Source organism: Moschus berezovskii, chromosome 17 (genome assembly GCF_049115385.1).
Source record: "Moschus berezovskii isolate FMDL1 chromosome 17, NW_MosBer_1.0, whole genome shotgun sequence".
In the NCBI taxonomy this organism is placed as follows: Eukaryota; Metazoa; Chordata; class Mammalia; order Artiodactyla; family Moschidae; genus Moschus; species Moschus berezovskii.
In genome coordinates this window covers 49,660,107-49,685,632 of record NC_142476.1, presented here as the reverse complement: position 1 = coordinate 49,685,632, position 25,526 = coordinate 49,660,107, and the positions used below count along the sequence as shown (strand labels likewise).

Below are 25,526 nucleotides of genomic sequence, written 5' to 3'. Positions count from 1 at the left end.
TAATTCCAAGTCACTTATTAAAGTCTGTTCAGAGTGCCCCCAAATTTGGAATTATCCTACCACTGCCACCCTTTGTGGACTTAGGGACTTGATCCCTGACTGTACTTGTTCATCACCGTGCCTCTGCTCCTTTTTGCAGTTGCTGGCTGCAATCCAGTTGTTTGGTGCCAACCTGGACGACTATCTGCATTTGTTGCTGCCCCCGATCGTGAAGTTATTTGACGCCCCCGAAGCCCCATTGCCTTCTCGAAAGTGAGCACCTGCCCTCTAGGACTAACAGTCATCAATCTAGTTAACCATTAAAATGTCTTGTTGAAAATGTCCTTTTCGTCATTTCAGGTTAGTCCAGAAATGCACTCCCATTAGGTTAGTCCAGAGGTGTACCAGGCTTATGGAAATCTTAACTGTCCCCATCCCACTGCAGTGTGTGGTAGCTCTGTGCACCCAAAATAACGTCAGAAGCCATTGCTTCCCAATAGATGCTGATTGTTAAGGTAGCCCTTAGTTGTTTCTGTTACTCTGGGCTATGTGTCAGCAGTTACTGTATCTCATTGGTTGTTGTAGGGCCGCGCTAGAGACTGTGGACCGTCTGACGGAGTCTCTGGATTTCACGGATTATGCCTCTCGGATCATTCATCCAATTGTACGCACGCTGGACCAGAGCCCAGAACTCCGTTCCACAGCAATGGACACGTTGTCTTCACTCGTCTTTCAGCTGGGAAAGAAGGTGAGGCGGGAGTCCTCGACACACATGCTCTTCTGTCTTAGTGAACTCCTCTGCTTGTCAGTCTGTAGGCCTCAACCACTGTCAGAGAGAGGGGAATCATTTACACGCTTTTTCCCTTCTTCATTCAGCAAGTGCTTATTGAGCCACCTCTGTGGGCTAAGTGCTGCTCTGGGGACGATGCAGTGAACAGAGTGATGCCCTTGTTCCCACAGAGCTCACATTCCAGTGAAGCAAAGTTCTGAGACATCATTTATCTCATGAGGGTGACGGGTGGGGAGAGACACTGTTTCTTTAGGGGAGGTGAGGAAGACCACTCTGATGAGGTAACATTTCAGCAGAGACCTAAGTAACAGAAAGGCCCAGGCCCAGGGAGCTGGCTGCAGGCACATAGAAGAGCAAAGGCACAGGTTCCAGAAGGCAGAACCTGAAGGGAGGGGACAGCAGGAGAATAGTGACTTCAGCAGGGGAGCAGGGGAAAGGACTTGGAAAGGTCATAGAGAACCTTGTGAGGGCTGGGCTGACGATGGGCCCACTGGAAGCTACATGTTGTGACCAGTGGTTCTCAGAATGTGATTCCCTGACAGGCAGCATCAGTATCTACATAGCTGGGTGCCATTAGAACTGCAGGTCCCCCAGGACCTGCCGAGCCAGAGCTCTGATTGTGAGCGCAGCAGTTTCTGGTTTTATATGCCTTCCAGGTGATTCTGATGCCCACTTGAGAATTTGCACATCGCTGTTACAGGTCATTATAAGTACTTTGGCTTTTACTCTGAGCAACACTGAAAGTCTTTGGAGAGATTGAGCACAGGAATACTGTTATCTGACCTAACATTTTAAAATGATGGCTCTTAGTGCTGTGTGAAACAACAGACTGGGCCAAGAGTGGAAGCAGAGAGACCATTACAGTAAAAACCAGTTGCAGTGACCCAGATGGAAGGCGGTGGGCATGAGGATCATAGCCCAGGGGCCAGAAAGTGATTCGCCTGCAACCACAGAGCTAGTCCCAAACCCCAAAGTAATAGCTGTAATAAGGCAGTGCTAATAATCTTTTCTCTCTTTCCCACTCTCCAAAGTAATGGTTTCTGATCTGTTTGCTCTCCTCTTGCAGTACCAAATTTTCATTCCAATGGTGAACAAAGTTCTGGTGAGACACCGAATCAACCATCAGCGCTACGACGTCCTCATCTGCAGGATAGTCAAGGTGAGCTGTGCTTCGTTTCTTCTCTCAAGCCCCCTCGTCATCTTTCTTAACTGGAAATCTTAGCAATGGGAGTACATGTAGCTTTTTAGCTCTGAGCTGTGCTATGCTGTGCTGAGCTAAGTCGGTTCAGTCGTGTCCAACTCTTTGCAGCCCTATGGACGGTAGCCCACCAGGCGCCTCTGTCCATGGGATTCTCCAGGCAAGAACACTGGAGTGGGTTACCATGCCCTCCTCCAGGGGATCTTCCCAACCAGAGATCGAACCCAAGTCTCCTGAGGCTCTTGCATTGCAGGCAGATTCTTTACTGCTGAGCCACTGGGGAAGCCCTTTAGCTCTTAACTAGGGATTGGCAAACTTCTGTCAAGATAGTGCATTTTTTCAGCTTTGCAGGCTCTTTGGTCTCTGATTAAACTACTCAGCTCTGCCACTGCCACCTGGAAGCAGCCATAGGCATCCATAAGCACATGAGCCAGGTTGCATTCCAGTAAAACTATTTATGAGCACCAAAATATGATTCTCTGATACTTTTCATGTGTTGCAGAATATCAGTATTCTTTCAATTATTTTTTCAATTATTTAAAAAAATGTAGAAACCAGCCTTAGCCCTTAGGTCTGACAAAAACAGACAGCAAGTAGCTCCTTGCTACCCCAGCTCTTCATCACGTTTATTGCTTATGTGCCAGTTGCATGCTCATACTCCTAAGTCAGTGCTTGTCAGCAACCGGGACTGACCAACGCAGGCTGGTCTCAATGCAGAATACAGCCCGCTCATGATTCATTCTGTCCATACCTGGAATCATACCTGAATCCTGGCTCTTCTGAAAGGTGGGACCCTTCTGAGGTTTAAGGGTGTTTTCTAACCTGGAGCAGCTTGCAGAGTCGCAGGTGTTCTGTAAACTCTGGTTGCAGGGGTATACCCTGGCTGACGAGGAGGAGGACCCTCTGATTTACCAGCATCGAATGCTGAGGAGCGGCCAAGGTGATGCCTTAGCCAGTGGACCAGTGGAAACGGGGCCCATGAAGAAACTGCATGTCAGCACCATCAACCTCCAAAAGGCAAGTCCATTGTGTCCTGGGGGGCTTGGAAAGGAGAGCCCTGCTCTTGTTACTTGTTCAAAACTTTCAACTCTTGCTGTCTTCTGTCTAAAATAACCAAAATCCAAGCATTTTTCTGAAAATCTAGATACCATGAACTTAGGTCATTTTGTCTTTTCCAAGTATCTGAATTATACAGTTTTTTAATATAAGGAAAGTAAAGAACAAAGTTTTCTTTTATGTTCCCTTGGAGCTTTGGTAGTGGAACTTATTTTTTTTTAATACTTTTACTTAATTATTTTATTTTTGGCTGTGCTGGTCTTTGGTGCTGTGCGGGCTTGTCTCTAGGTGCTACTCTCTAGTGTGGGTCATAGTCTTCTCGTTGCAGTGGCTTCTCCTGTTGTGGAGCATGGGCTGTGGGACACGTGAGCTCAGTAGTGGCGGCTCTTGGGCCCTGAAGCATAGGCTCAGTAGTTGTGGCGCATGGGCTTAGTTGCTCTGTGGCACGTGGGATCTTCTCGGATCAGGAATCAAACCTGTGTTTCCTGCATTGGCAGGTGAATTCTTTACCACTGAGCCACCAGGGAAGCCCAGTGGAACTTGTTGCAGTTTGCATTTTCATTTTTTACATGAATAGAACACAACCAGTCAGCCTTGTAGTTTAGCACTGAGACTGATGCAGGCTCTTTAAAGCAGTCCTTCACAAACTTCTCAGACTCATTGGGTTTAACCATATGCTGGGGTACTTGTTGTTAAATGCTTGTTCTGATTCAGGCTCAAGCTCAGGCCTTGATAGTCTCTATTTCTAGTAAGCTCCCAGGTAATGGCTGATGCCAGTGGTCCACAGGACCACACTTTGAGTAGCAAGGCTTTAGATCTCTGCAGGTCAGTACTGGATTCTCTGTGCTGACCAAAGCCTGGGATAAAACTAGCTTCTCATCACGTATGCCACCAGCGATCCACTTATAAATAGGCAATTTCAAAGCATCTCTGATGGATCTAAACAGAGTAATCATACACTTCACCGACTTTTAAATAAATTTATCAGGTTGCTTATTTTCCACATTTTACATCAGTCTTTAGTACTTCTGGTAACTGAAAGCAGCTCCCAGTTTGAATTTCAACGTAGTTTTCTTTCCTTTATTACCAGTTGACTCAAGGCAGCTGCACTTCTCTGCAGCAGCCGATAGAGGTACAGAACTAGGCAGGGCTGGTCCCAGCTGACTTGGTCTCTTGGCCAAGCCCGTAAGGATTTGCACACAGACGTGTGTGCATGTGCTCACACACAGCTTTGGAATACTGGCCTTTACTCCTGAAGTCAGCCTTTACCCACATAGGCAACTGCAAAGTAACCACTACTGAGAAAAGTTTGATGATTTAAGATGAAAGTGGTAAAATACCCCTGGGTCAGGAGTGATGTTGCTCTCCTATGTGTGTTTTGTAATTGCTAGTCCCAGACCTCAGGAGGAGAAAGGTCATCGACACCTGGCATTCCCAAGTGTTTGCTGAGGGCGCCATGCTAACACCTCACCCTTGAGGGAGGGGCTGGACAAGGAGGCCAGAGGCATGTTTCCACCTAGATATTTTCAGCCTGCCTTGGTGCAGAATGTCCTTTCAGCCAGGCAGCTGTCCGCCCTGCTTTAGGGCTTTGTTTTCTTTACTTTAGGAAATCCCCCAGTGGTCTAGTTTGCTTCCAGGAAGTTTTGTTTTTTACCCAGGATTTGAGAGAAAGAAGTCATCTTAGTTTGTCTCACCTGAGAGAACAGATCAAGTTCAATAACCCTAAGCAAAGTTCTCCACACCTAACGCTCAGGTTCATTTCATCTGAAAGTAAATTGTGCTTCTACGTATTCATGTGATGATAACTAGGGATTGGTATATTTGTCAGTTTTAACCAGCCTTCAGAATAATAATTTGCCACCTCAGTCACCTTTCTATTGGCTACGCTAATAGAGAATTTACATAGTACAGAAAGCATAAAAACCATTTATATATACCTCCAGCATGCCTCCAAGAGTCTTAGCTGCTTTCCTGTCTTATGTAATTGATTCAGGCTTACCTTCTAAATGAGTGAGCTGGTGTTCCGTCAGCGCGCACCAGTGTTACCAGATGAGGCAGTCAGCAGAGGGTGGGTGATGAGAGGAAACTGACTGGAGTTTCAACAGTTGCTGTGAAACCCAGAGAATTGAGAGTTGATTATGTTTTAAATTACAGAGCAGTGGGGAAAGGCCATTGTGAGGCACATGCCCTGTTTGATAGATTGTGCAGTTGTTCACTAAGCCAGAATTTTTTGGAGAGCTATTTGCTACCATTTATCGAATGGTACCAATGTTAATGTTCGCAGTAACCACCGTCTACATTTGTTGAGCACTTCCCATGTGTCAGGCACTGTTATGAGCACTTTATATGTATTGATTCATTTAATCTTCACAGTAACCGTGTGAGTTCAGTGCTATCATTACCATCCCTCTTTTATGATGTGGACATTGAGACACTGAAAGGTTAAGAAATTTATCCAATGTCAGCCAGTAGGTGGTGGAGCCAAAGATATGAGCCAGGTGTGACTCCAGAGACCAGTCTCTTAACCACTGGGCTGCATTGTCTTCACCTCACCCAAACTCAGCCTCACATCTTTAGAGGGCAAAGGACGTTAGTACTACTTCCTTGTATATGACTGACTTTTAAATACCTTGTGATATAGTGCTGCTATGCAGAGACTCACTGTGTAGGGTGGAAACCAGCAATCTGTAGATTGAAAAGGACTTGATGTTCCCATTTCATTCCACAGAATAAGGTCTAAAAATCTTTGGTATCTAGTGTCACTCTTCTTTCTAGTTCAGGAATTCTCATTGTGTCAGTGAGAATCCAAAAAAATTTTAAGCTGTCTCTTACAGTATCTCCACTTCCATTTTTGATGTACAGTAATAGTTTATGTACTGTCATTTACTGGTAACTCGTCAAAAGCTACAGCAGACTTCTGTTTCATCCCAGGGAGGTGATGGGTTGGATCAGTGGTGGTCAGGTGATGTAGCACACACAGGTCTCTTTCACTCCCTGGACGACTCCCCTTGAGAACTTCTGCTCTAACTTATCTGATCCTCCCTTAGTTTAGGGAGGCTCAATCTGTCTGTTCTGCCAGAAAAACCTTTTAAGAATATATTTTAGAAGTTAAGAGATTTAGTAGTTAGGGCTAGGCCAATTCAGAGAGAAGTCATTTTGATAAGAAGAGCAACAATGTTTTGCTCGTTATTCCAGCCAGACTCTTTAGATGCATTTTTCCTGGATGAGGAAGACTTAAGACTCAGATACTGCATATAGGTTGTTTGCCCAGAGTTTCTGCAGCAGCTGAGTGCCAGGGCCAGGGCTCCAGCTGGGTGTTTCTACCTTCAGAGTAGCAGCCACTCACACATAGAGCACTAACTTGTGCTGAGCGCTGTGCTAAGTCTGTTACACGCATTAACTTAGTCAATCCTTAAAACACCCTCTGAGGTGGGGACTGTTACCCACACTTTACAGAGGCGGAAACTGAGGCACAGAAAAGTAACTTGCCCAAGACTGGGCATCCAATACGTTACATAACTGGGATTTGAACTCAAGTTGCCGAGCTTCACAGAGTGTGGCTGCTGGCCAGTACCCTCTATTACCCAACCCCAGGGCCTGAGTCTTTCCATCCACCTCCCTAAGCTGCCCCTGCTAGTAACTCTTGGTGCCAGGAGTGCTCCGAGTTTTGAGGAAAATTGAAGGAGATCAACTGCAAAGTCTGACACTGTTTCCACTGTTAGCCCATCTATTTCTCATGAAGTGATGGGACCAGATGCCATATCTTTGTTTTCCGAATGTTGAGCTTCAAGCCAACCTTTTCACTCTCCTCTTTCACTTTCATCAAGAGGCTTTTGAGTTCCTCTTCACTTTCTGCCATAAGGGTAGTGTCATCTGCATATCTGAGGTTATTGATATTTCTCCTGGCAATCTTGATTCCAGCTCGTGCTTCTTCCAGCCCAGCGTTCCTCATGATGTACTCTGCCTATAAGTTAAATAAGCAAGGTGACAATATACAACCTTGACGTACTCCTTTTCCTATTTGGAACCAGTCTGTTGTTCCATGTCCAGTTCTGACTGTTGCTTCCTGACCTGCATACAGGTTTCTCAAGAGGCAGGTCAGGTGGTCTGGTATTCCCATTTCTTTCAGAATTTTCCACAGTCTTTTGTGATCCACACAGTCAAAGGCTTTGGCATAGTCAATGAAGCAGAAATAGATGTTTTTCTGGAATCACTGCGGATGCTGATTGCAGCCATGTTAAAAGACACTTACTCCTTGGAAGGAAAGTTATGACCAACCTAGATAGTATATTACAAAGCAGAGACATTACTTTGCCAACCAAGGTCCGTCTAGTCAAGGCTATGGTTTTTCCCGTGGTCATATATGGATGTGAGAGTTGGACTGTGAAGAAAGCTGATCGCCAAAGAATTGATGCTTTTGAATTGTGGTGCTGGAGAAGACTCTTGAGAGTCCCTTGGACTGCAAGGAGATTCAACCATCCATTCTAAAGGAGATCAATCCTGGGTGTTCATTGGAAGGACTGATGCTAAAGCTGAAACTCCAATACTTTGGCCATCTCATGCGATGAGCTGACTCACTGGAAAAGAGTCTGATGCTGGGAAGGATTGGGGGCAGGAGGAGATGGGGATGACAGAGAATGAGATGGCTGGATGGCATCACCGACTTGATGGACATGAGTTTGAGTGAACTCCGGGAGTTGGTGATGGACAGGGAGGCCTGGCGTGCTGTGATTCATGGGGTCGCAAAGAGTCGGACACGACTGAGCGACTGAACTGAACTGAACTGAACTGCAAAGTAAAAGTTCTATCTGTTCAACTCCTTTTGTCTCATTCCAACATAGTGCTGTGTCCTCTGGGCCTTGTCACACTATTGATGATGGTACAGATCTGAGCATTTCCCCTCTCCTTGTGTGACTGCGCTGTCAGATGAGCCAGTGTCCCACTGCAGGGTGCCCTGGGCCCTTCCCACACTGCTGGAGGCCATTCTGAGTGTGACGGTCCCCATCCACTCTGGGGCTGTGGAGCTCTCTGCTTGGCGGATAGAGTCGAGCACAAATGAGTTGTAAAAGAGGAGTTCTCTATATTGTGTTATATTCCAGAGGTTTCTGCTTTTGTTTTATGACTTTAATTAAATATTACTCTTTTGTATTTGTACTCAGGGAGTTTTGTCGTGAGAGGGATAATTGTATAAACCAAAGAAATGAGATAATCATTAGATAGGCGAGGGCTACTTACAATAGGCCCTCACAGCTGACGGTTTTCCTTTGTTGCCTGTGGTGTATAGGCCTGGGGAGCCGCCAGAAGGGTCTCCAAAGATGATTGGTTGGAATGGCTGCGGCGGCTGAGCCTGGAGCTGCTAAAGGACTCCTCATCACCCTCCCTGCGCTCCTGCTGGGCCCTGGCACAGGCCTACAACCCGATGGCCAGGTGCGGTGTGTCAGGGCTCCCTTCTTCCCAGCTTCACATTGTGATCAAGAGGACCAGCCTGTAGAAAGCAATATATAAGAATTAGTTTTTATTAGCAGTAAGAGTAGAAAGGTATTTTTAATTTTGTTAACTTCTGGGATAAAAAATAAAAAGGTAAATTGAACAAGCTCTTATTATAGGAAGAAGATCCATCTTAACCTTCCTAATAGACCTTTCATTAGTAGATTTAGGTAAAAAATTTTAATTACAAAGTCATTTATAACTCTGAAAACAACTATGTAATAGTTTAATATAATCTGTTTCCAATAATAGTAATGTTCCAGTTACATGTGACTGCATAAGTCCCCAAGTCTTAGTGGTCTAAAACAACAGTCATCTAAAATTATTTATTCTACGCACAAATCTGCAGTTTGGGCAGGACCTGTGGGAACAGTTTGTCTCTGGCCCACCTGGTATCAGCAGGGGTATTAGTTCTAGGGCTAGAAGGTTGACTTCCAAGATGGCCCATTCATAAATCTGCCAAGTTGGGGCTCACGGTTGGCCAAAGGTTCAGTCCTGGCCGGGGCCTTGGTTCCTCTCCATGTGGACTGCTCCATGGGTTGCTTGGGCTTCCTCACAGAATACTGTCTTAATTCAGGAGTGAGTGTCCGCAAGGGACTGACACATAACACAGAAGTGCGTGGTGCTTGTACAACCTGCCTTGGGGGTCATGTAGTGTCACTTCTGCCCCATCCTGTTGTCAAAAGAAGTCACAAAGACCCACTCGGGCTCAAGGAGAGGAGACGTGGATGCCACTTTTTTATAGGGAAGTGGAAAAAGGAAGTGGCAACCCACTCCAGCATCCTTGCCTGGAGAATCCTGTGGACAGAAGAGCCTGGTGGGCTGCTGTCCTTGGGGTCGCACAAGTCAGACATGACTGAAGTGACTTAGAATGCCTTCATGCATTGGAGAAAGAAATGGCAACCCACTCCAGTATTCTTGCCTGGAGAATCCTGGGGACAGAGGGGCCTGGTGGGCTTCTGTTCATGGGGTCGCACAGACTCAGACACGACTGAAGTGACTTAGCAGCAGCAGGAAAGATCCTAGAAGAACGTGTGAAACAGGAGCTAGTGCTGCAGCCGTCTTTGGAAAATAGAATTTACCTTAAAAATACTGTAAATCTTACACAGTGAATCTTAAATAGTCATTGAAAATTTGGCTTATAAAAAGTTGTAACACATATAGAAGATTTAGGGTATAATGTAAGTGAGTAAAATGGAATACAAAATGGTGCAAATGTGGGATTCAACTATTAAAAATATGTGTACATAGGAAAAAGATTATAAAGTAATACAACAATGATTATCTTCAGGAGGATTGAAGGAGCAATTATTTTCTTTTTTTTTCTTTATTTTCTAAGTTTTTCTACAATGGACAGTGCTTATTTATAATGAAGCATGATTTCATTAGCAATCTTTTCATTCAGTTCAGTTCAGTCGCTCAGTCGTGTCCGACTCTTTGCGACCCTGAACCAAAAAAGTGAAATATTCCATTTCACTTTCATCATCATGGCTAGTTTGCTCTTTGGGGTGTATTTAGCAGGAATAGAGATGGTCCCTGAGACTGCTACTTGGATGCCATGATTTGGTTCATCTGATTTCTTTCAAATTTTTTTAATGCTTAAAAAAATTGTTTCTAGGGAGTCTCTTTTTCCATAGTGTGCAAATTTCACATTCTCTATTTCCATAGTATGCAGAAATAGTGTTTCCTCTCATCTGCTTCAAGTCCTTTTTGAGTACACCCTCATCTAAAAGAGGTTTGTGATAAATACACACATATGTGTCTGTCCCCTTAATGCCAAGCATGTCCATTTGGGAGCCACCGTAGCTTTGGACCTAGATCAGAAAGCTTACTTCTTATTGCACACAGGGCTTCTCTTGGTCTTCATGTTACCCTGTGAATTTCAGACTTTGTTTTCTTTCATCAGATTCCAAAATTATGTACACATCGAACTGATCTAACCTTTTAAGTATGTAAATAAAAATAGATGTATAGGCGTCAGGTGCTTAAGCCCATATATTATACAGGCATATCCTGTAGTTTCCAACTCCCTCTCCACACATTCACCAAAAACAAGAGTGTAGGATTGAAGTCCAGATGTCAAGGGTAGCAAACGTGTCCACCTGAATGGTGCTGTAGTGGTCTTAAATAGTTGTTGTGATCCTGCTCCCAGGTCTTCCCAAGGCCCCAGCTGTTAGGGGTTTGGCTTAGGGAATGTTTTAAGACTTAACGGATTTGGGTTCTGTTTTTTGATGCTTCTAGTTTCTTAAGCTCTGTTGTCACTTGGTTTATGACCACCCAACTAAAAGTTCTGCTTATGTTTTGAAAAGCAATAGCAGATGCTGCCTTTGCCACTTCTGATCTTAGTTTGGACGTTGCCTGAGAAGAAGCATCCCAAGAATCATTTGAAGATGAATGTTAACTGAATCTGTTATGTCAGCTTCTATGTTAAAAGTCCCTTTCTGTTCGTCCCCTCCAATGAAAGAGAGTGATGCAAACATTGTGGAGACAAGTCATTTTGTTTTGCTCTTCTTTCTCCCACTCCATCCTGCCCCCACAGTTTTCCCTGGACCTGTGCTGAAAAATTGAACAATCACTAGCCACATGTGCTTATTTCAATTTAGGTTAATTAAAAGTAACTAAAACTTAAAATTCAGTTCCTTAGTCACACTTATCACTGTTCAAGTGCTCATTGACCAGTGGCTGCCATGTTGGGTGGGGAAGATAGAGACCATTTCCAGCAAGTTCTGTTGGACTGCTTTGGCCTGTACAACCATTGACAATGCCGGGAGTAGCTTGATAAGTTGTGGCTTTGTGGCACTGATCAGAGGCAGGAGGGGCATTTCCAACATTTGTCTCCACTCCTGTCTGCCTTCAGGGATCTCTTCAATGCTGCATTTGTGTCCTGCTGGTCTGAGCTGAATGAGGACCAGCAGGATGAGCTCATCAGAAGCATCGAGTTGGCCCTCACCTCCCAGGACATCGCAGAAGTCACGCAAACCCTCTTAAATTTGGCTGAATTCATGGAACACAGTGACAAGGTGAGCCTGTCAGGGAACCAGCTGGTGGGAGGAGGGGAAGCACCGCACAGCCCACTCTTGCCTGTGCCCTGTCTGCCATTTGTTTCCTATGCTGTGGGGTTCTGCTCTCCTCCAGGGCCCCCTGCCTTTGAGAGATGACAATGGCATTGTCCTGCTGGGCGAGAGGGCTGCCAAGTGCCGAGCATATGCCAAAGCGCTGCACTACAAAGAACTGGAGTTCCAGAAAGGTCCCACCCCCGCCATTCTCGAGTCTCTCATCAGGTAGGCCATAAACCCTTTCTGTTTGATGCCTGCATCTCACATGACCTCTCTTCTCCCACTGCCTGGTTGCCTGGTCCCAGTTCCCTGGAGGCCCTTGGAGACCTTTGTTCTGTCAAATCTGCCATCGGGTCTGGCCACATGTGTAGACGAGTTGTGGTTGCAGGTGGACTTTCCTGGTACTCTAGCCAGAATTGTCAATTCTGTTGATCCTTAACACCTGAGCTCCTGTTCTTTTCCAACCTGTGCTTACTTGTCCTGATGCAATTAGCCTAAAGCAGTTCTGTGGCCAGAGCAGCCTAGGAAAGATAGATTTTATGTCTGAGTTAGACTGCACTCCCTGGCTTGGGAGTAGGAGCTGATTTCCGTGCCTCAGAGACCACCCACAGGCAGGCTAGGGTTTTATTGACTAAATATGTTGGTACCTGAGCCTTCCTCTGTGGAGTGCTATGAATGTGAGAGGCAGAGTCATGTCTGAAATCCAGTGATCTTTTCCTCTCATTTGCTTATGTTCTCTCATAAGGTTGTTTTGAGTCTTCTGGGTATGGAAAAAATAGGTTGTTTAATAAATTTTTCACTGTTATGAAATTACAAGCAGCCTTAAATGTTAGCTCCACAGCTCCTAGAGAGTTGTTTACTTCCCCTAATGATTATCGGAGAATATTAACTCCGAGATCTAATTATCTTCATGTAAATGCTAACATGGTAGATTATTTCACTACAAATAGTTTAGGAAAACTCATGCAGCTAATCAGGACCTCCACTGTGGCTGAAAGAGCCTGCTGTGAGTGGCACTCCCTTCATTTGAAAGGGTAATCAAATAACCAAGTTCTCTGCTAGCTCTGCTTTTGAGTAGATGCTAAACTCTGTTCCTTTGAGTGCTTTACAAAGTGACCAAAAAGATAGAAATAGAAACATGTTTTTGCCCAAATAAATTGGACTTATAGAGAATGCTGATTTCTAAAATACCACACAGGAACGGTTAGAAATGTGCCATCCTATGGGTAGGCCTCAGTTTCAAATTAGGCAGAAGCGGACACCTTCCTTCCTTCCTTCTGTCTCTGGCTTATATAATGCAATCTTGCTTCATAACTGGAAGAAGACCCCATAGCTAAATATTGTGACTCAACATTAAGTTTTTGCACATTAATTTCCTTGCTTGCCTTTTTCTGTTTGATACCTCTCTGAAACTTTCGTCATCCAACCCCCAGTTTTTTCCATATTTGAGACAATCACTGAAGCATTAGTGTTTATGCAGATATGTAGTAGAAGAAGTAGTCAGAGGCCTGGAAAAGTGTTCCAGAAGATCATTTAACTTCTTAAAGCCAGTGTAATTGAAAATGTGTTGAGTCGCTGAGTCGTTCCTGACTTTTGCAATCCTCTGGACTGTAGCCCACCAGGCTCCTCTGTGTATGGGATTTCCCAGGCAAGAATACTGGAATGGGTTGCCATTTCCTTCTCCATTAATTGAAAATACATCCTTGGAATTCCCTGCAGATTGATACTGGCTTTAAGAAAACAAACAAAAACCTCTGGTCCCAGTGAAGCCAGGGCCTCTACACTCTGGTTGGTTCCAAGTCTGGTTCAGCTCAGCTCAACCCTTTGGTTGGTTTCCTGTATCTTCCCAATACCCATCTTTTTTGTTTCTGCTTGTAGCTTTTCCTGCTGAATTTGTAAAACTGCTTTTTCTCAGCACCATTGCCGCATTATGCTGTCATATTCAGTGAAGAAAGTTTTAAGAAACATTCTTAAGCTGCTTATTCAGAAGTCGCTCAGCACTACCGCAGTTCTTACAGACACTCCTGCCATGGCCCAGACCCTCCTCCACAACTTTGGTTTTGTCTTGGAGGCATTGCTGTTCAGTAAGAGGTTGGGTCGGTCCTGGAGTTGGTGATGGACAGGGAGGCCTGGCGTGCTGTGATTCATGGGGTCGCGGAGAGTCGGACACGACTGAGCGACTGAACTGAACTGAAGAGGTTGGGTTCCCTTCCTCACAATGGCTGCTAGAGAGCTCAAAGCTCAATTCCTGGCCCACCTGTATCACATTGCAGACATCTTACCTGTTTTTTCTACTGCCCAGCTCCCTTCTCTAATTTTATATTTTTCCTTCTGTTACTTTCTCTTCAGCATTTGTCATTTATTTTAAAGTTTAGTATAATTGGAGTCAACTACCTTAAATTCTTTTTGAAGCAATCAGATTAATCATACACAGAAACGTCTTTGCACAATTGATTCTTAGTTTTTATTTTTGTTATAAAAACCTGTGCTGTGCTGACAGTACTTTTCTCTTGCTACTGGATCAATCTGTCGTCCTACCTGTTGAAATTTTTATCTACCTGCTCCAGGACACATTAAATCCACATGTAATCCCCACACTGGGGCCGACAGCCTCTCAACGCTGTGTATATCAGTGAGTATAACTGCTTATTTGGGGAGCAGAGAGTTAAATGAGTATTTAGGTACTTTGAAACACACATGCTCCTGTACTTGCACGTGTGCACAGTTTTTACTTGGTATATTAACATTAGGATAAGATCTGGTGTCCTGCTCATTTTTAGTTCATTCAGGACTGTGTAACAAATTACCATAGGTAGGGTGGCTTGAACATCATTTATTTTTCACATTTAGGAGAAAAATCTAGAAGCTGGGAAGTCCAAAATCAGGGTGCCAGCATGGTTGGGTTCTGGCAAGACCCTCTTCTGGGATGTTGGTTGCTCTGTGTGTCCTCAGGGGTCTTTTTATAAAGGCACTAATCCCTTTCATGAGGGCTCCACACTCATGGCCTAATCCCCTCCCAAAGGCTCCCATCTCCAAATGCCATCACATTGGGAATTAGCCTTCAAAATATGAATGGGGTGTTGGGGGGTGCATCAGGGAGATGCAGATTCTGTCCACAGCACCTACTTTTCTTTCTCCACCCGAAGTAGAAGACAGGGTCTGATCAAAACTGATGCCCTCACTGCCCAGCCCCTGACATGTTATCCCATTTTAAGAAAATTTTCTGATTGAGAAAATTCCAGTGCTTACAGTCGGCGTCAGCTCTGCCAACTGCCTGTCAGTCCTGTTCTCTTTCACACCCTTTGTACCTTCTCTCATACACCCTGAAGGGTATGTCACAACACAGTGCTCTTTACCTTCAGGAGAGCTGAGCTGAGCTGTCCTTTTTGTGCTTCTGTCCTCTTGAAGGTAGAGGCTGTGCTGTGCTCACCTTCAAGTCCTTGGAATCCATGTCACCCTGCCCCAGACAAAATGCTTTAAAAATGATTGTTACTGTCAAAACCTGCACCTCTGTGGGTTACATTCTGTGTTTTATTTCCACCTGCTTTCCCTCGTCTCTCATTTACCCAGAAGGGTAAGGTAAACCACAGATGCTGAATTAGAGCTTCAGTGTTTTGGTTTTTGTTTTTTTACGGTGACTTTTTTTTCTGATCTTAACCTTGCCACAAAAAGGTTTTTATTTCAGTTATTCAATTTCATATCTATATAAATATGAGTCAATTTCAGGAACTATAGGTTTTGATTAATATAACATAGGTACTTTGTCCCTCCCAACTACCTTGAGGAATGATTTACAAATATAATTGTATGTATTTAAATGTATACCATAATGATTCGATATGCATTACAGAATGATTACTAAGATCAACATAACCACCTCACATGGCTGATTTTTTTATGTGTAGTGAGAATACTTAAGATCTACTCTCAGCAGATTTCAGATATACAAAATTGTTTTGTTACTATAGTCACCACGCTGTGCATTAGATCCTAAAAACTTACTCATAACCGAAAGTTTGTGCCCTTTGACCTATATCTCCACATTTCCCCACTTTCCTGTCCCCTGACAACAACCATTCTAGTCTCTGTTTTTGTGAAATCACTTTTAAAAACATGATTTTGCATGTGTGATACTATACGTTATTTGTCTTTCTCTGTCTTATTTTACTTAGCATAATACCTTCCAGATTGACCCATGTTGTCACAAATGGAAAAATTTCTTTCTTTGTGGCTGAATAATAGTCCGTTGTTTATGTTGTATACGTGTGTATATATTTACACACACACGTGCTATTTATTTATTTGTTTCTGGCTGTGCTGGGTCTTTGTCGCTCTGCGGGCTTTTCTCTAGTTGTGGCAAGCTGGGGCTATTCTACATGGTGGTGCTCAGACTTCTCATTGCAGTGGCTTCTCTTGTTGCAGAGCTCAGACTCTAGGGTACGTGGGCTTCAGTAGTTGTGGCTCCCAGGCTCTAGAGCACTAGCTCAATAGTTCTGATACGTGGGCTTAGTTGCTCTGCGGCCTGTGCGATCTTCTTGGATCAGGAATTGAACCCATGTCTTCCTGCATTGACAGGTGGATTCTTTACCTCTGAGCCACCAGGAAAGCCCAAAGTACATTTTGGGTTGTTTCCATCTCTTAGCTATTGTAGATAATACTTAAGTGAACATGGGAGTGCAGATATCTCTTCAAGATAGTGATTTTGTTTCCTTTAAATATGAACCCAGAAGTGAAAAATTGCTGGATCACATGGTAGTTCTGTTTTCAATTTCTTGAGAAACTGCCAGACTGGTACAGTGGTTATACCAATTTACATTCCCACCAACAGTTCCCTTTTCTCCAGTTCCTTGCCAGCACTTACTATCTTTTGTCTTTTTAATAATCACCGTCCTCCCAGATGTGAGTTGGTGTCTCACTGTGGTTATGCTTCACATTTCCCCAGTGATTAGTGACATTGAGCACCTGGTCATATACCCATTGGCCATTTGGATGTCTTCTTTGGAAAAATGAACTGTTTAGGTTCTTTGCCCATTTTTAAACTGGATTGTTTGCTTTTTTGCTATTCAGTCATGTAAGTTCTTTATATATTTTAAACATTAACCCAGGGATTATGGTTTACAGATATTTTTCTCCTATTCTGTAGATTGTCTTTTCAGTTTTTTTGTTTCCCTTGCTGTGCAGAAGCTTTTTAGTTTGAGGTAGTCTCACTTACTTATTTTAGTTCTTGTTACCTAGAGCCTCCATTTTCTTTAGTTGTGGGGTATTTAGTTCATGAGAGAGAATTACTAGCTACTTCTGCCCCAAGCATCTTGTGCTGTTTCTTCTCTTCATCTCCTTCTAATCATTTTCTCCTCTCTCCAAGCAGTACTGTGCCCACTTCTGAGCATCTCAGATCCCTTGCCTGCTTCAGGAAGTTTCTCTCTGACTGCCTGTCCCATAGGAAGCCCTGCTTCAGTATACTTATTCTCTACTTACTTTACTTCTCTGAAAATCCTGATGATCTTGGTTTTAAGGTCAAGTGGGTTCCCAACAATCAAAGGACCCTAGGTACATTAGAAAATAGTGAGTTAGAGAATTATGCTTACCTTACCCTGATTGGTTCAAGGGAATGGTTCTTTTTGGGAAAGAAAAATTACTTCCTGAAGGTCAAAATTATTTGATGTCTGTTATGACTGAAGATATTTTTTTCCCTCTGTGTATGTAAGTTTGCTCAGGTAGAAAGTAGGAGTGTTGCTTTGCAGAATATTCTGAAGCCAGGCAGTGGCCCCGGCCTCTGGGGGTGTCAGGTGGGTAGACCAGAGTCTGACCTTGTCCAGCTCCTGCTGCCCTTTCTCTCCCTTGCTTTTCTGTCTTCGGCCTCCTGCTCCTCCCTGGGCATCCCTGAAGACTGCAGCACACCCAGAGTCTTTCTCATGGCTCACTCTGATTTTTCACTTAAAACTTTTCACCATGCCCTCAGTGGTAATAGTAATCATTTTAAAAGGAACAGGATTTAAAAGAGTTTATTATGGAAGGAAGGAAAAAAACTGAATGTTGAAAACAAACTACGGTATTTTATTTTTACAAAGCAAAATGCTTATTTATATGCATCATGAATTACTTATTAACCATGGTGCCATTTACCTTCCTGTTTCAGCCATTTTTTTATAGACGAGATAAAAGAGGAAGCTTTTTGATCCCTTTCCTCGTAAGGTAAATAAAAATAGATGTATCTGAATTGACTGAGAAAATTTTAAGTCAGTTTTGTGCGAGTGTCCACAGGGCCTTATCTTCCCCTCCAGTTGAGCTTCTGCCACCACAGGGCTTACTCCCTGCCTCTCAGTGCTGCGCCCGATCGAGACTGAGCAGAGGAGGTGCTCAGAGACCAGTGCAAGGCCCAGAACCCTGGAGCCTCCTCCGGTCAGTTCCAGCCTGGGTCCATTCACCTCCAGCTGAATAATTTTTGTCTTTAAAAAAAAAAAAAGTGTGTAGACCAAAGGTAATTTCATTGGGTTTGAAAATAGAAACCCCTCGCCCCCACCACCCCCTTCAATTCTTTCACTAACACCCAAGAGAACCAAAGTAATACGGTTCATTTTCTGCCCTCACATCACCTCGGCCTCAGGCAAAATGGCTAAAATGAACTCAGAATTGTTTTTCCTCCACAGAAAAATTGTGTGGAAAAGAGAAGTTGCTGCTATGTCAGGGATCACAGGCAGGGAACCCCCTCAGGCCAGCCCCCTGAGAAGTATGTGTCTGGACCTGTTGCATTTAAATACTTCCTCCTACTTACTTTAACATGCTTAGCACAGAGTCTTGTTCTCCTAAGAGACTCCCCCTCTCCTTGAAGATGATGGGCCGCTTCCCTTCCCTCCCCTTTCTAGACTCCCTCCCTCTCCTCCTCTGCCCTTTTCCCAGCCTCCAGTTTCTCCAGTCCTCCTCCAGAGCAGGCCCCTTTTTACGGCTGGAAGTCTTCCGGGCGGATTTTCATCTCCACTCGTTTGAGGGAGTAGCTGGAGCCATGCCAGCCATACCAGGTGATGCCATCCAGATGCTTGTTGTGCTCCCCGAGGCGGTAGTAGACACCATTGAGGTTGGAGTCTGTGCAGCAGTTGTACCAGTATCCACCTGCGATGGAAAACAATCAGTGCTCTGGTGTCCTCAGAGACCACTGACACCCTTGGCAGCAGGGATGTACTGAAGCCATTAGGGTCAGTGTCACAAAGGAGTACAAAGCCAGAAAATGGACTGTGCAGCTATAAATCCCCTCTTTCTCCTCCAGCAGGACTGTGGCCCTGCCTCTGAACTCCCCGCTCCAGACCCCGACTCTCACCTTTGCGGAGCTGGGCACACTTGTCCAAGCAGTTGTCGTTGTCCTTGTCCTTGGTGCTAAAGGCTGTGTTGTTGTGATAGATGAGGGCGTCATTCCCCACGTTGCCGCTGTAGTTCCCCAGGAAGAGGCGGTAGCTGTTCAGTTCGTTGCCCAGAACAAAGTGGCTGTACTCGGCGTAGCGCATGTTGCCCTCCCAGTCCTGTCAGGGGAGGCAGAGCCTTAGAAAAACTGGCAGGGCCTCCTGTCACACCACCCTGCCCCTCTTCTCTCTCTCCAGCTGCAGCCATATGTCTTCTTACTGCAGGGAACGTAGCAAGACTTTCCTTGTCTGTCTCTAGTTTAACACACTAACCTGGGAATCAGACAGCAAGAGTCCTAGATCAGACTTCCCTCCTGAGTCCCCATATGGCTTGATTAGTCTCTCTTTTCTCTTCCCCTTCATTCTCTCTTCCTCTGTCTGTGAAGTGTAGACCTGAGTTTTGCTGTATCGTACTCTGAGGTATCAAAAGAGTAACTTGAGAATATAGTGACGCTTCAGGGCCTTTAAGGAAGATCACCAACTGACATCAATAAGGTTTACTTGCAGAGGTCCTTATACCCCAGGCCAGGGCAGGGACCAGTGTTTCAGCCCAGCTGACTGTTGGATTCCTCTGCTTTGGCCTGAGTCTGGCCTCTCCTGTACCTACCGCCTCACTTTTGTGAAAAATACAGGGGTTAAAAAAAAACACCAAAAAACCTATTCTTCCTCAACTGTACTACAACCTGCAGGAAAACCATCATAGCAAGTATCCCAGCTGACAATACAAGTATCCCAGTATCCGAAAGGAGTAGGAATGATACCCCCGGAGTTGTGCAGAGATGGGAGTGGCAGCCCACGCCCAGTCCCAGGGACTGCGCCTCGTGCTCACCTGCATCTCCACGCGCAGCCGGGTGGGCCGCCTGGAGAGCCGGTGGATGTGATCGTTCCCCAGCCAGAAGTCCCCACGGATGCTGCCAAAGCCCTGCTTGTACTGCTTCCAGTCCCGGTAGAAGGAGACGAGGCCACTCTTCCGTCTCTGAATGATGGTCCAGCCGCCGCCTGAAGTCTCCATGTCACAGAACACCTGGAATGGAGGGGACGCCCTGGTCAGGACCCGCCGAGACAGGCAGCATAAGCCTGAGCATGGTTTCTCACCTTCTTTTGCCCCCAGAGTTAATGGACATATGCCCTTCCACAGCCACTGGCTCACTAGGTAGCAATTCTCCCCAGTATTGGCAAGCTGGGCAGGCTGGTGGTTTGCTGAGAAAGATCAAAATCGAGGATGAGAGCAAGTGCGCGTAGAGTTTGAACGGAAAGCATCCAGGTCCTCTGACATGCTCCCTACGTGTTCTCTGTTTTCTCCTCCCCAAAGAGTAACTGCCGTAGACCGTGGCAAGACTTCACAGCACATAGGCTGTGGTGAGAACGTGATCTAACCACATCTAAAGGATTCGTGTTTGATTGGTAGTGATTTGAAGGAGCCGAACAGATGCCTGGACATTTCCCCCCTGTTAATGGAGTGTTTAGATCGCTCTCTGGTATTTGGTGTGCTTGCGTCCCTGTCTTGAGTTTCCCGCTCTTTAGACTGACTAGCCCTGCTGTCCCCAGCCTTTGAGTGGGTAGAGGAGAGATGACAGAACCCAGGCAGTGGGCTGTGATGGCCTCACCTCCAGCTCAGGGCTGCCCAGGAAGTCGTCGGGAGGAAGCTTATATACTCCAGAGATGCGGTAGTTCTTCTGGTAGAGGGATGAGCAGTCGTAGATGGCATCTGCAGGAGTGAGCCACAGGGTGAGCATCCAGGCCCAGGCTCCAGGGCTGGCCGCACCCCTGCTGCATCTACACTGAAAGTTTAAAAGGAAGACTTCCTTCTACCATGAAATTCATAGGAGTATTCATTCCTGTGCCACATCCAGACTTGGGAGACATGGATATCAGGAGATCTGGAATAGGTGTGTGTTGGCCTCACTGGTGGTAGGGCTGAGAGGTAGGGAAGCCCTTCACCTGAGTTCCACAGCAGTACAAACATGCTTAAGGTTTGTGCTGAAGTAAATTATCGTATTGTGGTTTTAGGGCATGGATTCTGGAGTAGCGTGAGGGCCACTAACAGATGCTACTGTTTAATGGATTCAGCTTCTGGGACAGGAAACCTCTATTCCCAGATAAGTCATGAGGATCTCAGAGGGTTTGGTTTTATTGTTTCTCTGTTTTGTTGTTTTTCAGAGGTAATGGCTACTGCTTACCAGGTCTCTTATTAGCTGAGACTTATAATTTTATCTTCTCTACCTTAATCCAACACTGCTCAACTAATGAAAATGCAAACAGTCTAAGGAACCCCTGCAGGCCTTCCCCTGGCACTGTTATTAAAACAAGGAAATGAGAGCTTTGGGCAGGCTGGCTTTCTCTCTGGGGTTGATTTTAATGTTTCCTCAGTTGCCCTGGGGGCTAGTGCCTTACGCCGGATTTTGTCTCCTGTTCTGAATATCAGAGAGCACTGTGGAAGGGACAGCCTTTCCAGATAGGATCAGAAAGCAGAAACCCTCGCCTGGCCAGGAGATGCTCCCTGCCTCTCTGTCTGGGAGTTCTTTTCTTGGTTATCACTGCACTCAGCCTTCAAGAAGAGGACACGGTTGCAGATGATGACTCTTCCACTGTGGGAATTGTTTGAGGCAGAGTGCTTTGCAGAGGGGAAATGGGAGACCCTTGTCTTTGCCATCAGAGTTCTTCACTTCCTGTTACTGCTCTCTCCAAGGGGCTAACTCCTTACAGAGTATAAAGGTGCCCCTGCATCTGCTAGTAGAGAAGAGAAGTAAGGAATGAGGGCCTGGGCAGTAGGAGGATGAGGCCTGGCAAGGGAGCTGCACTTAATGCCCAAGAAGCTCCTTGACCTGTTTGGAGGTGGTACAGGTCAGGTTCCTCTGCCTTCCCTGGTCACCTGCATATCTGTTTCATCTCACAGACCCAAATCAGGACTCACTTGTCTGAAAAATGCCCTGAAAATACCTTTCTCATCCCAAGCTGAGGATCAGGAAGTACGTACTGAGAAAGTGATTTACACAAAATTTTTAGGCTTAATTTCCAGTTAAAACTTTTTCTTCATTTGAACTAAGGATTACCAGTGACTTACTCTGTTCTTGTATCACTAAGAAGTGACATATCTATAGACTCTGCTCCTTGTAACTAATAATTTGCTGATATTTTCAGAAAACCAAATTTCTGTCTAAACAATAAATTCACCTGGCCTGTCTAAGCCAAGCTAACTAGAAACTAAGAATTGTTTTGCAAAAGAAAAGAGTAGTAAATGTATCTTATTTTGGGCCTACTGAAAAATGCAAATTTCAGCATTGCGTTTTCCTGTATGACTGGGGCCAGTTTTGAGATTGCGGGGTTGAGCGGGAATAGAAATGCAGAATTGAAGAACCTTGAGGAACCAGTCCTTTTTGAACACGAAGTACTCCTTAGATGCCCTGGGCAATGTCTGTGCACTTAATTCTGAGCCAGTGAGAAGAGCGAGATTGGCCAATAGGACAACCAAGTTCCATTACTGCCCAGCCTACTAAATCCCAGGAGCCCGAGAAAACTGTTTCTGGTAAAAACTTTGCTTCTAGAGATGTTATGGTTTTGGTGTTTGTTCATACTTCCTTGGGACTGAGGGGACAGCCGGTCAGCTCTGGGCAAGGAAGTGGATTAATCGGGAATACGTGAGCTCTGTTTCTAAGACTTGCTATGTGACTCTGGGTAGACCGCCTGATCTCTCTGTGCTCCAGGATGGTGATGCATACCTTCAGTATACCGAAACATTGCAGGAGCAAAGAGAGACCTGGGTAAATTTACAGCATCTTAGAAATCAAAAGAAACACTTTGTAAGCCTTTGCAAAAGAGAAACTAGAGCTGGTGGCACATACCCAAGAAACTAAATTCCACGAGAAACCCCAGGGAGCATTCTGACCACATCACCTAGAAGCGGGACTGCAGATGGGAGGCACTCAGCTGTGTGAGCGGGAGGTGGCGAGCAGCGTGAGGCTGCGTCCTCCTTACCTGCCGAGGTCTGGGTGACTGTCTGCGCTGCCTGCAGCTGCATGATGCCGATCTGGTTGTTCATCTCGGAGTACTTGCTCTCGGCCTCAGTGAGCCGCGTCTCCATGCTCTTGGCGCTGCTTTCCAGCTCCATCACCTGCATGACCACGCTGACCCAGTCCCTCTCCTGCTTCTTGCCCAGGTCGCTCAGCAGGCTGCTCAGGTTGGTGATCTGGGCCTGGAGCGCCTTTGCCTCCTCACAGCAGGTGGCTGCGGTGAGCTCTGCCGGGGTCTTGCGCTTAGGGGGCTTCTGTGGCCAAACTGGGTGGCTGACAAAGGCCACGAGGAAAATGCAGAGCCATACCACGGCCGAGAAAGTCTTTTTCAGCATCTTTCGTGGGCCTGGGTGAGGAAGGCTCTTCCTCGGGGGAACCTAGCTATGCCCAACTGAGGTGTGCAAAGCTGCGGCAGATTAGAACCTAAGACTTTCACTCATGATGGACTTACCACTTTGCTGTTCTCTCTCTCCTTGCTCTTTCTTAGCCTTTCTCAAAACTCTCGTTTCTGAAAGTGCAGCTCAGTTGGGTAGCCCGTAGTTTTTCTTCCCAAGTCTGAATGCTCAACAAACTGAGCATCTTAAATATCGTTTGCTGCTGCACCTCCACCCCTACCATGGCCGAGCATGGCGCTTTAGCCCCTCCCAGCTCATCTGGGAGGGTCAGGTGCCTGTGGGGTGAAGTCAGTGCAAACTTAGGCCAGAGGAGGGGAGGGGAGAGACAGGGGCACGTCTTTCTTCCCCTGCCTGCACAGTCTCTGGGCCGAGACCAGAGGACTGAGTTCGTGTGTTTCCAGTTTTGCCTATTAGATTGTGCCCCTGCCAACCACTGGCTCCGCTCTATCAGTGAGCAGGGCAGGGTCAGAAGAATTTCCAGATTCCGTTCTGAAGGTTACATAACCACGGGGTGAGCGTGAGGTAGGCAAAGAGTGGGGATAAGACTCCACTCACCCCGGGAGACCTGTTAATGCAATCCATGCTGTTTATACACGGCTCTAGTCTGTTTTGGCATCCTTCTGAGTGCTTTTAACAAGGCTGGTTATTCCTTTCTCTGATCAGCATTCAGTGTTTCACAAAACCCTCTTTTGGCTAGGATCTAATGCCATCTCACATTTGAATATTTCCAACATAGAAAAAGCTTTAGAAATAGGAGGATAGAGTAAAGTTCTTAGGAAGTGAAAAAGAACTTTGTAGTTTGTACTCACAGGGTTTACCCAGTTGTCTGTCTTTTTACATACTTTCTCCTTCAATAAGGAGTCTGCCAGGTTAGCCTCTTGGCACAGGTGTGTCAGCAATGACAGTGGGGCAGAAACGCAGGGCATGATCCCTACAGGACTTGTTACCTGCATGGGCATCTGCACGTCCATGGTCTTCAGGCAGATCAAGAAACAGGCCCAGCCACAGCCCAGGTTCTAAACCTGAAAAGTTAAAATGTAGAGAAAAGAATCTCCATGGCCTAATAATGCATGTCTAGAGTCTCATTTCCCTTTTCCTGTGGAATATGGTTTCCAGATTCATTATATATGATCTATATCCCTGAAAATAGGGATATTGTAATTTTTCGTGTCCTGTATTTAAAGGAGATTCCTCCTTTGAAAACAAATGGGGAAAAAGACTGGGTTTTCAGCACATTTTAAATCTTTAAAATGAGCTTTTCACTAAGAATGTAAACAAAGGTCCCTCTCTCTGTACATGGTAATTGTCTTTGGAACATACGCTTGTCATTTCCAGGTACAGTTGTTGTGTGTTCTGTGGCTATTCTGTGTGGGCCCTTCACACACGAGCGTGAGACCTGGCCTCAGGCCCTCCTTCCTGCTGTGACCCCCAGAGCCCTTTTCTAGTGAGGGCTTCTGCTTCTCAGAAAGTCATTTCTTTTCAGGCCGCTGGAGTTACCAGACACTTTTTTTTTTCCTCCTGTAAATCAAAAAGCAGGAGTGGATCAGTTAGATCAGGGTTGGTTTGCTTACCTCCTGTCTTCTGTGCCTGCCTAGGAGTGAGGGTACTGCTGGCGCCCTGTGGTAGTTGTCACTATACTCAAAAGGGCTTGTTCAACACGGGCGCCATCAGCCTACCCCTGCCCTCTCTTGGCTTATATCTGGCCGTGGCAGCCTTAGCTCATGGTGTTCACTTCACTGTGGTGAACCTGGCCACAACCACCAGGTTCACCGGGGTCTGCTAAACTCCACTAGCATCTTCAAGATGATCTCCTACCTAGCAAATGACCCTGAGCTCAGACCATGTGTCACATACTCCTGTCTGGCATCACACGTGACCCTGCCATCTTGGTAGAGAACATCCTGGAAGAAAGGTGCTTTGCGGCTTTCTGGCCAGCTTTCTGTTTATTCTTTGCAGTAGCCACTTCCCCTGCCCAAACAGAAAAATGTTATGAATAGATTTTCATATCTGGGCAGAAAATGAATCAGTTCAGTTCAGTCGCTCAGTCGTGTTCGACTCTTCCATGGGCCACAGCATGCAGGCCTCCCTGTCCATCGCCAACTCCCGGAGTTTACTCAAACTCCCATCCCTCGAGTTGGTGATGCCATCCAACCATCTCGTCCTC

General features: G+C 45.6%; 2 protein-coding genes across 2 annotated transcripts in view; one reads left to right on the top strand and one right to left on the bottom strand.

Moving 5' to 3' along the window:
* The window catches only part of MTOR (mechanistic target of rapamycin kinase), a 127,373-nt gene that overhangs the window by 39,775 nt on the left and 62,072 nt on the right, over positions 1 to 25,526 (top strand). The window contains exons 22-28 of the mRNA XM_055419556.2: positions 140 to 252; positions 565 to 727; positions 1,836 to 1,928; positions 2,838 to 2,984; positions 8,308 to 8,450; positions 11,368 to 11,530; positions 11,646 to 11,791. Coding sequence (XP_055275531.1) covers positions 140 to 252; positions 565 to 727; positions 1,836 to 1,928; positions 2,838 to 2,984; positions 8,308 to 8,450; positions 11,368 to 11,530; positions 11,646 to 11,791 — 968 coding nt within the window. The remainder of the gene's footprint in view (positions 1 to 139; positions 253 to 564; positions 728 to 1,835; positions 1,929 to 2,837; positions 2,985 to 8,307; positions 8,451 to 11,367; positions 11,531 to 11,645; positions 11,792 to 25,526) is intronic.
* On the bottom strand, positions 18,425 to 23,519 carry ANGPTL7 (angiopoietin like 7). Its single transcript, XM_055419560.2, has 5 exons — positions 22,933 to 23,519; positions 20,565 to 20,665; positions 19,787 to 19,981; positions 18,879 to 19,077; positions 18,425 to 18,673 (listed from the first exon to the last, which is right to left on the bottom strand). The coding sequence occupies exons 1-5, from the start codon at positions 23,300 to 23,302 to the stop codon at positions 18,504 to 18,506; spliced, it is 1,035 nt and encodes a 344-aa protein (XP_055275535.1). The 5' UTR covers positions 23,303 to 23,519; the 3' UTR covers positions 18,425 to 18,503.

What these genes read in the sequence shown, in the direction of transcription:
- ANGPTL7 (XM_055419560.2), bottom strand. Translation starts at nt 23,302, where the DNA reads ATGCTGAAAAAGACTTTCTCGGCCGTGGTATGGCTCTGCATTTTCCTC. An exon ending in AGTCACCCAGACCTCGGCAG is followed by an intron (nt 20,666 to 22,932) that starts GTAAGGAGGACG and finishes TCACTCCTGCAG; the next exon opens with ATGCCATCTACGACTGCTCA. An exon ending in TGGGCAGCCCTGAGCTGGAG is followed by an intron (nt 19,982 to 20,564) that starts GTGAGGCCATCA and finishes CCTCCATTCCAG; the next exon opens with GTGTTCTGTGACATGGAGAC.